The 15318-nt window shown below is 36.0% G+C and overlaps 1 protein-coding gene across 1 annotated transcript in view; it reads left to right on the top strand.

Annotated features, from left to right (window-relative positions):
* Positions 1-15318, top strand: part of LOC125657769 (M-phase inducer phosphatase-like) — a 104199-nt gene that overhangs the window by 65387 nt on the left and 23494 nt on the right. The window contains exons 8-10 of the mRNA XM_056150872.1: positions 4061-4204; positions 8794-8895; positions 9124-9288. Coding sequence (XP_056006847.1) covers positions 4061-4204; positions 8794-8895; positions 9124-9288 — 411 coding nt within the window. The remainder of the gene's footprint in view (positions 1-4060; positions 4205-8793; positions 8896-9123; positions 9289-15318) is intronic.

Here is a 15318-nt window from a genome sequence, read left to right as displayed (position 1 = left end):
GGAAATCTTTACTCTCGGACATCAAGCAGGCAAACTGTTTGCATGATTATAATAAGCATTAAGCCCTCTTTGAAAACTATAGAATTGAATTTGCCCTCTTAAAACTCAAACAGAAGTCATAATTTCCTTGTGATGTGATAAAACTTGCTCTAAGTTTTAAGAGAATTCTTTATTATCAAAGATATGTGGGTTATACTAAAATATATATTATCTGGTACGGAGCATAAATAGCCCTCTGGGTGTTCAGGTGGGGCCACAATAAGGGATCAAAGTTATACATACAAATCTATAGGGAAATCCTCTGATGAAGAACCACTAGGCCAGAAAAGTTCAAATTTACATGGCAGGTCTCTGACAAAGTGCAGATTCAAGTTTGCTAAAATAATGGCCTCCGGGTGTAGGGTGGGGCCAATCTGACATAGAGTAAATCCAAGTTTTGCCATTCATAGTACTGGGGATAGAGTGGGGCCACAATAGGGGATCAAAGTGTTATAGGCTGATGTATAGGAATAGGGGATCAAAGTGTTATAGGCTGATGTATAGGAATAGGGGATCAAAGTGTTATAGGCTGATATATAGAAATAGGGGATCAAAGTGTTATAGGCTGATATATAGGAATAGGGGATCAAAGTGTTATAGGCTGATGTATAGGAATAGGGGATCAAAGTGTTATAGGCTGATATATAGGAATAGGGGATCAAAGTGTTATAGGCTGATATATAGGAATAGGGGATCAAAGTGTTATAGGCTGATGTATAGGAATAGGGGACCAAAGTGTTATAGGCTGATGTATCGGAATAGGGGATCAAAGTGTTATTGGCTGATATATAGGAATAGGGGATCAAAGTGTTATAGGCTGATATATAGGAATAGAGGATCAAAGTGTTATAGGCTGATATATAGGAATAAGGGATCAAAGTGTTATAGGCTGATATATAGGAATAGGGGATCAAAGTGTTATAGGCTGATATATAGGAATAGGGGATCAAAGTGTTATAGGCTGATATATAGGAATAGGGGATCAAAGTGTTATAGGCTGCAGGAATAGGGGATCAAAGTGTTATAAGCTGATGTATAGGAATAGGGGATCAAAGTGTTATAGGCTGATATATAGAAATAGGGGATCAAAGTGTTATAGGCTGATATATAGGAATAGGGGATCAAAGTGTTATAGGCTGATGTATAGGAATAGGGGACCAAAGTGTTATAGGCTGATGTATCGGAATAGGGGATCAAAGTGTTATTGGCTGATATATAGGAATAGGGGATCAAAGTGTTATAGGCTGATATATAGGAATAGAGGATCAAAGTGTTATAGGCTGATATATAGGAATAAGGGATCAAAGTGTTATAGGCTGATATATAGGAATAGGGGATCAAAGTGTTATAGGCTGATATATAGGAATAGGGGATCAAAGTGTTATAGGCTGATATATAGGAATAGGGGACCAAAGTGTTATAGGCTGATATATAGGAATAGGGGATCAAAGTGTTATAGGCTGATGTATAGGAATAGGGGATCAAAGTGTTATAGGCTGCAGGAATAGGGGATCAAAGTGTTATAAGCTGATGTATAGGAATAGGGGATCAAAGTGTTATAGGCTGATGTATAGGAATAGGGGACCAAAGTGTTATAGGCTGATGTATCGGAATAGGGGATCAAAGTGTTATAGGCTGATGTATAGGAATAGGGGACCAAAGTGTTATAGGCTGATGTATCGGAATAGGGGACCAAAGTGTTATAGGCTGATGTATCGGAATAGGGGATCAAAGTGTTATAGGCTGATATATAGAAATAGGGGATCAAAGTGTTATAGGCTGATATATAGGAATAGGGGATCAAAGTGTTATAGGCTGATGTATAGGAATAGGGGACCAAAGTGTTATAGGCTGATGTATCGGAATAGGGGATCAAAGTGTTATTGGCTGATATATAGGAATAGGGGATCAAAGTGTTATAGGCTGATATATAGGAATAGAGGATCAAAGTGTTATAGGCTGATATATAGGAATAAGGGATCAAAGTGTTATAGGCTGATGTATAGGAATAGGGGATCAAAGTGTTATAGGCTGATATATAGGAATAGGGGATCAAAGTGTTATAGGCTGATATATAGGAATAGGGGACCAAAGTGTTATAGGCTGATATATAGGAATAGGGGATCAAAGTGTTATAGGCTGATGTATAGGAATAGGGGATCAAAGTGTTATAGGCTGCAGGAATAGGGGATCAAAGTGTTATAGGCTGATGTATAGGAATAGGGGATCAAAGTGTTATAGGCTGATATATAGAAATAGGGGATCAAAGTGTTATAGGCTGATATATAGGAATAGGGGATCAAAGTGTTATAGGCTGATGTATAGGAATAGGGGATCAAAGTGTTATAGGCTGATATATAGGAATAGGGGATCAAAGTGTTATAGGCTGATGTATAGGAATAGGGGGTCAAAGTGTTATAGGCTGATGTATAGGAAAAATCTTTTGAAAATATCTATATTTAAGCTAGGGCATTCATATTTTGTACATAAATTCTTTATGGAAAGACCTTTCATGTTACACATTATGGTGTGTAACCTTGACCTGGAAGTTTGACCTACTTTTAATTAAAATCTTACCTATTCAATGTCTCCTAACAATTTAAACTTTCATATTTTATCTATAGATTTCTTATGGCAAGGTCTTTAGGATCATACCATGGTCTATGACCTTGTGACATTTGTCTTATCCAGAACAGCAAGATCATGTTAGTCATATTGGTGTTGAGGCAATGGTGTTGTGTGAATTTGTTTTCAGTTATGTTGTGGTCCTTGGGGGATAGGTTGGAGCCACAATACGGGACCAAAATTTTTCATTGGAATAAGAGATTGATATAAAAAAGTCTTTTAAAAATCACAACAACTGAGCAATGGCTGGGCCAGGGTGATTCAGGTGAGCAATGTGGCTCATGGGCTTCTAATTTAAAATCTTTTCATGACCAGCAGGTCCATGATAAGTCATTTTATTAAGGAAGCATCCTCCGGTTTCTTCATGGACTGGGATGTGTTTGGTGTTAGTAAGAAAGACTATGGAAAGAAATGTTTTACTAAAGTAAAAACAAACAATATCATACCGTATAGCAGAATTTTTAGTGAGGATTTAATTTTGACATTATTATAGCAACTGTGTTGAGATTGCTAAAATTGAATATCACTAATATCTATTCCATATCAGAGGTAATAGCTATCCTTGAAATTATGAAGTCACTAAAATTAGCTCTCACTAAATATATATACCCATTATTTATGGAAAAATTGCTAAATTTGTGTCTCGCTAAAAATTCCACTCTTACAGTATTTACCATCTTCACAATTCAGGGTTATTGATTCGTTACCTCGCACTATTGATTCGTTACCTCGCACTAACCCTTGACATCAGTGGCAGTTAAAAAGTTGGGCTCTTTTTTTTCTGATTGTTTCCACAAAAGAGTGGGGACCAATGAGAATGCGGTTCTGTTTATAACAACGCGAAGTGAGAGATTCAAATAAAAGCACGTGTATTGATACCTACAGTTATGGCTATTTCAATCATTTGTCTAAAGCAAAAAGGTTTCCAAACTTGATCTACTATCAATAAACATAATAAGTGGTGTAAATATTACAATTGTGCATATTAATCAATACAGCAGTATGAGATCGCATCATTTATATCCATTTACACCAGAACAAGATGCAGTGATTTCATTGGATGTTCTATTTATAGTGAATATGATAAGAATTACCTGTGTTTATGTACTCTCTGAATTCTTATTGCTTACTGAGAAAGTTACTACATACATTTCACTTATAAATACAGTGATAGGCATTTGTCCCACAACCCATATGTAAGCATTTTGTTTTGCACCTTCCTATGTACGAGAGTTCTTCAAAGGGAAATAACTCAGATGGTTCTCAAATCTTGCATATTACAGGGGTTTCTTTACAACATTTATGTTAGTTTTTAGTCACTACCAAAGCAGTTAAAATCTGAAGCCAAGGACCACAATTCTCAGAAATTGCTCATTTCATCTGAAAACTTTTACAGGATTTTGCCAATATCTCTCTGCACCCACAAAATGAAATTAGCAGTCCACTGAAAACAAACACGATTTTGAATGATGACGATGATGACGAGAAGGAAGTGGACGATGGCTTCCTGGACAGCTTCATGGACCAGGAAGTGGCTGAGGTAACATTACAGGGGATTATAAGAGATATCTGTATGTACTGTACATTACAGGGGATTATAAGAGATATCTGTATGTACTGTACATTACAGGGGATTATAAGAGATATTTGTATGTACTGTACATTACAGGGGATTATAAGAGATATCTGTATGTACTGTGCATTACAGGGGATTATAAGAGATATCTGTATGTACTGTACATTACAGGGGATTTTAAGAGATATCTGTATGTACTGTTTTTTGGGGGAGAACAACATTGTGCTGTGTGTGCAGATTTTAACACAAAGAACAAGGTACGGTTGTATACATAAAAAGGCCCAAAAAATTTCTCTCTATAAAATGTGTCTGGAATTAACCTTAATCAGTGTTTTAAGAAAGTAAAATAAATGCCAGGTATACTATGTCAACAAAATCAGAATGATAGTCCTAAATGGATAGCATTATGACATCATGAATAAGACATTTCCCGCCTTTTTCTCAAAATAAGCCTGAAAACTGTCAAATGTCATACAAATTATTGCTCAGGAAAAGATGTGCGCATTTGTTGAGCAAAATGAAAATGATATATATTGTGTATTATTTTTAGATGGAAAACATGCTTCAATTTGAATTTGCTCGACGCATGCGCTGTATGTTTTCTAAAAGGAAAACCACCTGAATTTGTGGATATTTTCATTGAAAATGGCATTTTTGCAATTTTATGCCAACTTTAAGCTCTCGTCATATGACACAAATCATTTTACTGATCAAACTGAGTGAATTTTGGGTTTGCTAAACTATTCCTTAATGGCAAATAAAACTTCAAATTACTCGCCCTTGATTACAGGTGGCGCACGATCCGTTAACGTCCAAGGCGTTTCTAAGAGAGCGTCGGAAGGACATGTTTAGATTAGAAAGTTGTTGAATATTTAGTAACGATGGCGGATTACGGTTCGTAGGACCTCGCTGCGCTTAGAGACGAACTTAGAAAACGCATTGCAAGACTCATTGCAAGACTCTCTGGGCGGAAAGGAAAGCACGTTGAGAGTTTCAGCTGTAACCGAATTTTCTCTGTCACATCGATTAAATAAAGACATTCAATACACATTGAACGTTTTTCATCATAAACTACTTCGTGGTGAAGCTTAAATGCTTAAACAGTAGTTTAGGTTGAATATATAATATACAATACATCATAATTCTTTATTAGTTGTGAATTGCATATGTTTAAAACAATAAGATGCGGACCCCCCCCCCTCTCTCTCTCTCTCTCTCTCTCTCTCGATGATTAAATATATCCATAGGCCTATATATCTGAAATTCTATTATTAAGCTGTTAAAATGTGTAGTAATAGTGAATGTATATGTATAACTTCTCTTTATGAAATAAAATTCACGATAGAGAAGGCACATGTATACAGAGTACATAATATATCATACCACATTAAACAGTTTATTTGCGTGTTTTAACTTATATCACTTACGTGATGACGTCACAATAGGTAAACAGTTTGCGATTAATTTTTTATTAGTCCATAGGGCAGGCGAGAGCATAAAAATTGGCAGGTCAAATAAATTTTACTACCCCATATGCTAGCTGTACAATAATGACTCAAAATTTCGAGTTTCTACATTTTAATTGAATATTACACTTTGGATTGCAAGTTTAAGACGGAAGTTCAAGCTTTCAATTTCTAAATTCACGTCTCCATCCATATACTATGATTGATATATACTATGAGTTGGTTGTACTCTGCGTGAAAAGCACGACTGTATCCTGCGTATAGGAATGGTTGTATCCATGACGTTTGTCCATGGTGTTGCAGGAAACTGATGTATAGGCCTACATACATGTAATTTGACCCGTGTTTACTTTCATGTATAAGGATTTATCATGTTTATATGTACCATGACAGTTCATGATATGAATGATTTAATACTAAAATACATCACTTAACAAATGTAGTACACATTGAAGGTCAATTTGAATGTTCATACTTCAGATTGAAAATCGAAGTTACAAGTGAATATTGAAAAAGTAATGCAATGATTTTTAAAAATAAAAACCACAATGAACAATAGGCCCATGTGTGGCTTTTATTATAAACACAACATTGTATATATGATAGTGAAATTTGTTATCTACTTCACTTGGATAAATTTATAGCTTTATGAATTTGCATTTAATTTTGATAAAAGTAGATATGATTCAAATTTTATTTCTAAAAAATTCAGAAATATCTTAATCTCTTGAGATGCATTTTTCTTCTGGTTTGCTTCAACAGTTAAAATAGGCTAGGACTGGTATTTGTTTCTTTGACATATTGGACTGTACTTCCGTGGGCCAGTTGATAAACATGACATAACAACATAACTATGATAATGCAAACTTTGATAAGTTATGAAAGTTTGACAATTTCATCTCATATTTTGATTAATTTCATACATATTGACTATTGAAGAATCCAGACTCGTTTTCCCTGAAATTCAAACAATATTTTACAACACTTTTTGAATTATAACAAAATTAACAATGAAAGTAAAGGGTTGAAATTAATTTACAATCCTGTCATCAAATAGGAAAACAAGACCTAAGAATATTCACTGCCTTACAGTTACAGTCTGATTATAGCCACCCCTCCATTACAGTCGTACCGAGTGACCGGGGGGGGGGGGGGGGGGGGGGGGGGGGGGGGTGCTATTAGCAATCACGTTCATTCATATTTTGACGATCTTGGTTAACTCTAAAATTAATTTTCAAATGACATCTGAAATGTATTTTTGTACCATACTTGGTTTATATATTGATGACTCAAATTTCCCCTGTTCGATTATAGATCTAGTCTAAGGGGGGGGGGGGGGGGGGGGGGGGGGGGGGGGGTCATAGAATTATAAGATCATTGATGACTCTATCACTAAGAATAGATAAAATTTCAGCATAAATCATTCATGCAGAATATTACGATCTACAGAGAAAATGTTTAATCCCTCGTAAATACTTTCTGCAACAAAGTCGTCATCTGATATCGGTGAAGTCGGACTGAAGACTGAAGTTTATAGCGCACGACTTAAAACGATCGTTGTTGCTGTCACATTTGATGACAATGAACTAATTGAATTTTTTAAAAGCTTCATATCTCGGGAATTCTACCCCCGCTCCCTATTTGCACAACAAAAACCTTACACTCTCTTATAAATCTTATGTACACCGGAAGTCAACAAGGACGTAAACGAGTCTTGCGCCACCTATGTTTGAAATAGGGGAAACAACTGACAAATATTCGCAATTGAATGCCAGGATTTGAGCTCCAAGTGAAATCATCAATATTTTGAGCCAGATGACTGTAGAAACTGTACCTACTTCTTTATACAGTCATGATTTTTAGGTCACCTGAGTCACTTGGGTGACCTATTGTCATTGGGTCTTCGTTTGTTGTTGTGCACCATCTGTTAACAAAAAATGAATAGGGGCTGATTTAAATGCTTCAAACTTCATCGTTCCTTCTATTGTAATTGATGAATTGCATTTAGAAAGATCATAAAGCTGTGCACAAAAGACTCCAGAATGAGGCTTAAATACCAATATGAGACCCCTGACAGGTCTATGTATGACCTATGTTACTTGGGTGACTGGTGTGTTGACACTGTTGATTGGATCAGTACACTGTGGTTTTCTGACAAGTGTTTTTATACCCTATGTAACAAGTTGCATTTTTGCTAACTAGGATTGAATTCATTTGATCTCATTATCGTCTTAACATGTATTTAGAATATATGAGGGCGTATAAAATTAATAGAATCCTTCTTTAGTACAAGTGTGGTATAGGAAAATTGCACCAAGGGGACAAGATTCGCAGTCTAGGACGAGGTTTTGCTGAGTCCTATATACAGTGAATCTTGTTCCAAAGGTGGAATTTCCCTATCCCACACGAGTAAATAATGAAGGATTGTTTTTCTCACATTTTACATACAGTTTAATGCATAAATTCAATAGCTTTAAGAAAATTCTAAATTATCAAAGTCCTCATTTGACCTTCAATGTGTAAACTAAAAAACCCAAGGTCCACCAGTGAGCTATTGTATAGACACGGTAAGGGAGAATGTATATACTTGTGTAAGACAAAAATCTTGCATGGGTTTAGTTGATCTCGCACTGGTGAAAATGTAGTACAAAAATCTCACAAGGGTAAAGTTGATCTCACACTGGTGAAAATGTGAGAATGGTTTGTCCTTGCTACAGTAACTTGATCCATCCGAGTTTTATCATGTTTCGTTGACAGGTGCGGATTAATTTCTGTGCTTAGTGTCTCATTTGTTCTGCGCTTGTCAGCTCGACGTTATCCGACTCTTTGGTTTGAATTACTGTAGTAATAGTACAGATAAAAAGTGCAGACACGGCACAGTTAAATGGCTGCCCTTCCAGCTTACATAGGAAGATGTGTAAACTTACAAGTACCATGTATAGAATTGCAAATTAAACCAAGGAGTGATCTTCATATCCATATATTTGAAATGGAAACTACATATAATATCTCAATATTTTATTGGTTAATTGATATAAAAAAAGATTGATTTGTAGAGTGTTTTATACATTATTTTTTGGATTGCAGATCAACGATAATATTCCCAGCAGTCTGTGCCAGCTGTTTAGTGCTCCTGTCCTGAATTCCACGGCCATTTCTTCAAATGATCCAGACAATGACACGCCCATTGTAAGAGGATAAAAATGGCTGCTTCTGTAGTGTACTGTCTGTGAACAGAGAATCAAGCTAAGCCCCTCATAATGCAGTCTCTTTTAAGAAAAATTTTGCTGTCTTGGAGAATTTTACTGAATATTAAGGATTGGGCAGAAGCAATAACCTTTCAGCCATATGAGAATTTGAAGGATATTGTTTGTATTAAAGAGTTTTGTAAAGGTTGATTGTAAATGTCCATTGTAGATTCGGCGTACACAGAGGCGGTTACTTCAGCGATCTCAGTCAACCGTAGAATCCAAGTGCAGGCTGTCGTCAAAGCGTGATCGAGACGAAAACACACCAATTCAAAGCAAAAGACGGCGACCGGTGTCCATAGAGACCACAAGTCCACCTGAGGAGTCACACCAGGTAAGGAGCACAGGGCTGCAATCAAGGATTAAAGTGCAGGGGTGCATTTCACAAAAGAACTTACAACTTACGACCAACTTTACAAGCTGGAATTGTCTCGTTTATTTTAAGATACTTCACTCCAATGTAAAATAGTGAAAAAATAATGTTGTAAATTAAGTTTCAGAAACGTTTTCATTCCTTCTTTTAAACTAGTAATTGTGTAATACATTTTAATACTTACGAATTTGTCATAAGTTGTTTTGTAAAACGAACCCCAGGGCGGCAATCTAGAATCATAGTACAGGGATTTAATCTAGGATTATAATGCAGGGATGTCATCTAGAATTATAATACAGGGATGTAATCTAGGATTATAATACAGGGATGTAATCTAGAATCATAGTACAGGGATGTAATCTAGGATTATAATACAGGGATGTAATCTAGAATTATAGTACAGGGATGTAATCTAGAATTATAATACAAGAATGTAATCTAGGATGATAATGCAAGGATGTAATCTAAGATTATAATACAGGGGTGTAATCTAGGATTATAATACAGGGATGTAATCTAGAACCATAATACAGGGATGTAATCTAGAATTATAGTACAGGGCCGTAATCTAGGATTATAGTACAGGGATGTAATCTAGGATTATAGTACAGGGATGTAGTCTAGAATCATAGTACAGGGATGTAATCTAGGATTATAGTGCAAGGATGTAATCTAGGATTATAGTATAGGGTCGTAATCTAGGATCATAGTACAAGGGTGTAATCTAGGATTATAATACAGGGGTTTAATCTAGAATTATAATACAAGAATGTAATCTAGGATTATAATGCAGGGATGTAATCTAGGATTATAATACAGGGATGTAATCTAGAATTATAATACAGGGATGTAATCTAGAATTCTAGTAAAGGGCTGTAATTTAGGATTATAGTGCAAGGATGTAATCTAGGATTATAGTATAGGGCCGTAATCTAGGATCATAGTACAGGGATGTAATTTAGAATCATAGTACAGGGATGTAATCTAGGATCATAATACAGGAATGTAATCAAGGATCATAGTACAGGGATGTAATCTAGAATTATAATACAGGGATGTAATCTAGAATTATAATATAGGGATGTAATCTAGGATCATAGTACAGGGTCGTAATCTAGGATTATAGTACAGGGATGTAATCTAGATTCATAATACAGGGATGTAATCTAGGATTATAATACAGGGATGTAATCTAGGATCATAATACAGGGATATAATCTAGAATTATAATACAGGGATGTAATCTAGAATTATAGTACAGGGCTGTAATCTAGGATTATAATACAGGGATGTAATCTAGAATCATAGTACAGGGCTGTAATCTAGGATTATAGTACAGGGATGTAATCTAGATTCATAATACAGGGATGTAATCTAGGATTATAATACAGGGATGTAATCTAGGATCATAATACAGGGATGTAATCTAGAATTATAGTACAGGGCTGTAATCTAGGATTATAATACAGGGATGTAATCTAGGATCATAATACAGGGATGTAATCTAGAATTATAATACAAGGATGTAATCTAGAATTATAATACATGGATGTAATCTAGAGTCATAGTACAGGGATGTAATCTAGAATTATAGTACAGGAATGTAATCTAGGATTATAGTACAGGGATGTAATCTAGGATTATAGTACAGGGATGTAATCTAGAATTATAATACAGGGATGTAATCTAGGATTATAATACAGGTATGTAATCTAGAACCATAATACAGGGATGTAATCTAGAATTATAATACAGGGATGTAATCTAGGATCATAGTACAGGGATGTAATGTAGAATTATAGTACAGGGATGTAATCTAGGATGATAGTGCAAGGATGTAATCTAAGATTATAATACAGGGATGTAATCTAGGATCATAGTACAGGGATGTAATCTAGAATTATAGTACAGGGATGTAATCTAGGATGATAGTGCAAGGATGTAATCTAGAATTATAATACAGGGATGTAATCTAGGATGAATTCAGGTGATCTATTGCTATCTGTTTTTGTCCGTTGTCGTTCGTCGTGCGTTAACATTTGAACATTTTCAGCTTCTTCTCTGAAACCCCTGAACCAATTTCAACCAATTTTGGCATATAGCATCTGTGGGTGGAGGGGAAGAAAAATTGTGAAATTCGTGGTCTCTGCCCCCCTGGGGCCTGAGGGGTGGGGCAAAAACCATCAAAATGAGTGTAATTTTAAAAAATCTTCTTCTTTACTCCTGGACATCAAGAAGCCAAACTGTGGGCATAATTATAATGAGCATTGAGCCCTCTACCAAAATTGTGAAATTCATGGCCCCTGGGGCAGGGGTTCTTGTGTTAGGGTGGGGCTCTATTGGTCATGTAGTGAAAATGTAGAAATTCTTTGAAAATCTTCTCTGTCTCTGGGTATTAAGTAGACAAACTAATAGCATGGTAATGATGAGCAAGGATGCCTCTTTATACCCCCCGCAACAAGTTGTGGGGGGGGGGGGGGGGTATACTGGAATCGGGCTGTCCGTCCGTCTGTGGACGCAATGGTTTCCGGGCTCTAAAGCATTATCCTTTCCACCTACCGTCACCATATCATACATATGGACTACCCATGGGATGAAGATGTTCCCTATCGATTTTGGGGTCAAAAGGTCAAAGGTCAAGCACACTGGACATCGAAGTAGCAATATGGTTTCCGGGCTCTAAAGTGTTATCCTTTCCACCTACAGTGACCATATCATACATATGGACTACCCATGGGATGAAGATGTTGCCTATCGATTTTGGGGTCAAAAGGTCAAAGGTCACGCGCACTGGACATCAAAGTAGCAATATGGTTTCCGGGCTCTAAAGCGTTATCCTTTCCACCTACAGTCACCATATCATACATATGGACTACCCGTGGGATGAAGATGTTCCCTATTGATTTTGGGGTCAAAAGGTCAAAGGTCATGCGCACTGGACATCGAAGTAGCAATACTCAGAAAAGAGGTAGTTTATACCTATTACTAACACCCTTTGGGAGATTGGGGTAAGCGGGGGGTATTCTTAATGAGCATTGCTCACAGTACCTCTTGTTAAAAATTGTGAAATTCATGGCCCCTGGATCAGGGGTTCTGGTGCTAGGGTGGGACTCTATAAGTCATATAGTGAAAATGCATTTTATTTCTTTGAAAATCTTCTCCTCTGCTGCTGGGTATTAAGTAGACAAACTAATAGTATGATAATGATGATCAAGGATGCTTCTTTCAAAACTGAAATTTATGGCCCCTGGGTCAGGGGTTCTGGTGCAAAGGCGGGGCTGACCACATAGCTATTCAATGTTTCTTCCATCCAAAAGTAAAATTCTTATATTTAAAGACAAACCTAATTCAAACATTGGAAGGTTGTTACATGATACTCAGGTGACCTATAAGGCCCCTGGGCCTCTTGTAATACAGGGATGTAATCTAGAACCATAATACAGGGATGTAATCTAGATTCATAGTACAGGGCTGTAATCTAGGATTATAATACGGGGATGTAATCTAGAATTATAGTACAGGGATGTAATCTAGAATTATAATACAGGGATGTAATTTAGTATTTTAATACAGGGGTGTAATCTAGGATTATAACACAGGGATGTAATCTAGGATTATAACACAGGGATGTAATCTAGGATTATAGTGCAGGGCTGTAATCTAGAATTATGATACAGGGATGTAATCTAGAATCATAATACAGGGATGTAGTCTAGAATTATAATACAGGGATGCCATCTAGAATTATAATACAGGGATGTAATCTGGGATTATAATACAGGGATGTAATTTAGAATCATAGTACAGGGATGTAATCTAGAATTATAATACAGGGATGTAATCTAGGATTATGATACAGGGATGTAATCTAGAATTATGATACAGGGATGTAATCTAGAATCATAATACAGGGATGTAGTCTAGAATTATAATACAGGGATGCCATCTAGAATTATAATACAGGGATGTAATCTGGGATTATAATACAGGGATGTAATTTAGAATCATAGTACAGGGATGTAATCTAGAATTATAATACAGGGATGTAATCTAGGATTATGATACAGGGATGTAATCTAGAATTATGATACAGGGATGTAATCTAGAATCATAAAATGGGGATGTAATCTAGAATTATAATACAGGGATGTAATCTAGGATTATGATACAGGGATGTAATCTAGAATTATGATACAGGGATGTAATCTAGAATCATAAAACGGGGATGTAATCTGGAATTATAATACAGGGGTGTAATCTAGGATTATAATACAGGGATGTAATCTAGAACCATAATACAGGGATGTAATCTAGAATTATAGTACAGGGATTTAATCTAGAATTATGATACAGGGATGTAATCTAGAATTATAATACAGGGATGTAATCTAGGATTGTAGTACAGTGCTGTAATCATACTACAGGGCTTTTGGGATCTTGGATCATAGTACAGGACTCTTAGTCATTTGGGACTAATGCCCACTGTTGGAATAGAGAAAATTAATAAGATTTTTTTCAATGGCGGAATTCATATGAATAATTATTTTCAACAATTCTTCAAAGTTCTTAAGAAAAGTGAAATTCAGATTAGTCTTATTTATATGCCAGTTATATGCTAGCATCCTCAAAAGTATGGATTCAAGTCTGTTCAGTTTATGACCCTTGGGGGTAGGTGGGGCAACAATATGGGATCAAAGATATTCATGGAAATGTTTAGTAAAATGTTTTGAGAACTTCTTATGAAAGGTAGGTCATGAGTAGTAATGTTTATAGGCAAGCAGCCTCCAGTACTGAAATCAAGGACCCTGGGGATAGGTAGAGTGGGTCCACAATAGTTTTACATGGGTATATGTAGTAAAACTCTTTAAAGATCTTCTCAAGAACAGCAGGGTCAGCATTAGTCTTATTAAAATGCAAGCATCCTATAAAGGGAGCATATAGCAGATTTAAGTTTGTTCAAATTGAGGGGGCGAGGGAGATAACACAAAGTTTCGCATGAAATTTTATTGGGAAAGATCTTTAAAAATCTTCTCAAGACCAGTGATTAGTCATATCAATATGCAACCATTCTCAGTTGTGCAAGTTTCACTTTATTCAAATTATGAGCCCCGTGTGGGTTTCAATAGGAGATGCGACATTTTGACATGTAGCAAAGTCATACTGCAGATCAGTGTGTTCAGTAGGAATACATCAAATATTTTTTAAACAAAGAATTGCCTGTGTCGTTTTTTGACCAAATGGACTTAATTTTGGGATGTTTTACATTTTCTGGATCTTTGTTCAAAAGGGATTACTAGTGGTATAAAAACTACATAAGGAGTAAAAAGCTAGTAGAATTTTAAAAAAGAGTATTATCTATCAGATTTTACTATTATGTGAAGAAATTTTGATTTAAAACACAAAAATAGTACTTTTTATATCTTGAATAGGATTTAAATTGGTTGCCATGACAAAAAGAAAATGTATATTGAGAAGCTGTACAAGGTCTATGTAAGAAAAATTTCCCTTTTAACATATTTGGATCATAAACATTTATAAAAGCAAATGAAATTACTACCTACTGGGCTTTGTTGCCATGGTAACAGAAAAAAAGAATTATTTCATTTATGCGATTTGTCATTTCGTGTTGCAATTGTACAAGTTTTGAAGGGTGCATTGAACATATCGTGAACAAAATATGACTCAGCAGGTTTTCCACAGTCCCATTTTTTCATCATAAATTTGGTTTTTCATTAGCCTGAAACCATCTTAAATACCACATCTTTGAAATAAAATTGCGGCAGCCCTTGCAGTGGCGGATTGGGGGGGGGGGGGGGGGGGTAATGTAAAGTTAGTAAACATGACATTGAACAAATCTGGGGGGGGGGGGGGGGGGGGGGGGGGGGGGGGGGGGGGGGGGGTTGTCGACAAGATTTATTCCATTAAGCAGATGTTCCTTTGTTAGACAGAAATTAAAAGTATTTTCATTTAATCATAGACATATAACAGATG

The sequence above is a fragment of the Ostrea edulis genome, chromosome 9 (genome assembly GCF_947568905.1).
Source record: "Ostrea edulis chromosome 9, xbOstEdul1.1, whole genome shotgun sequence".
In the NCBI taxonomy this organism is placed as follows: Eukaryota; Metazoa; Mollusca; class Bivalvia; order Ostreida; family Ostreidae; genus Ostrea; species Ostrea edulis.
The sequence above is the reverse complement of the archived record's forward strand: the minus strand, read 5'-3'. Positions and strand labels throughout refer to the sequence as shown.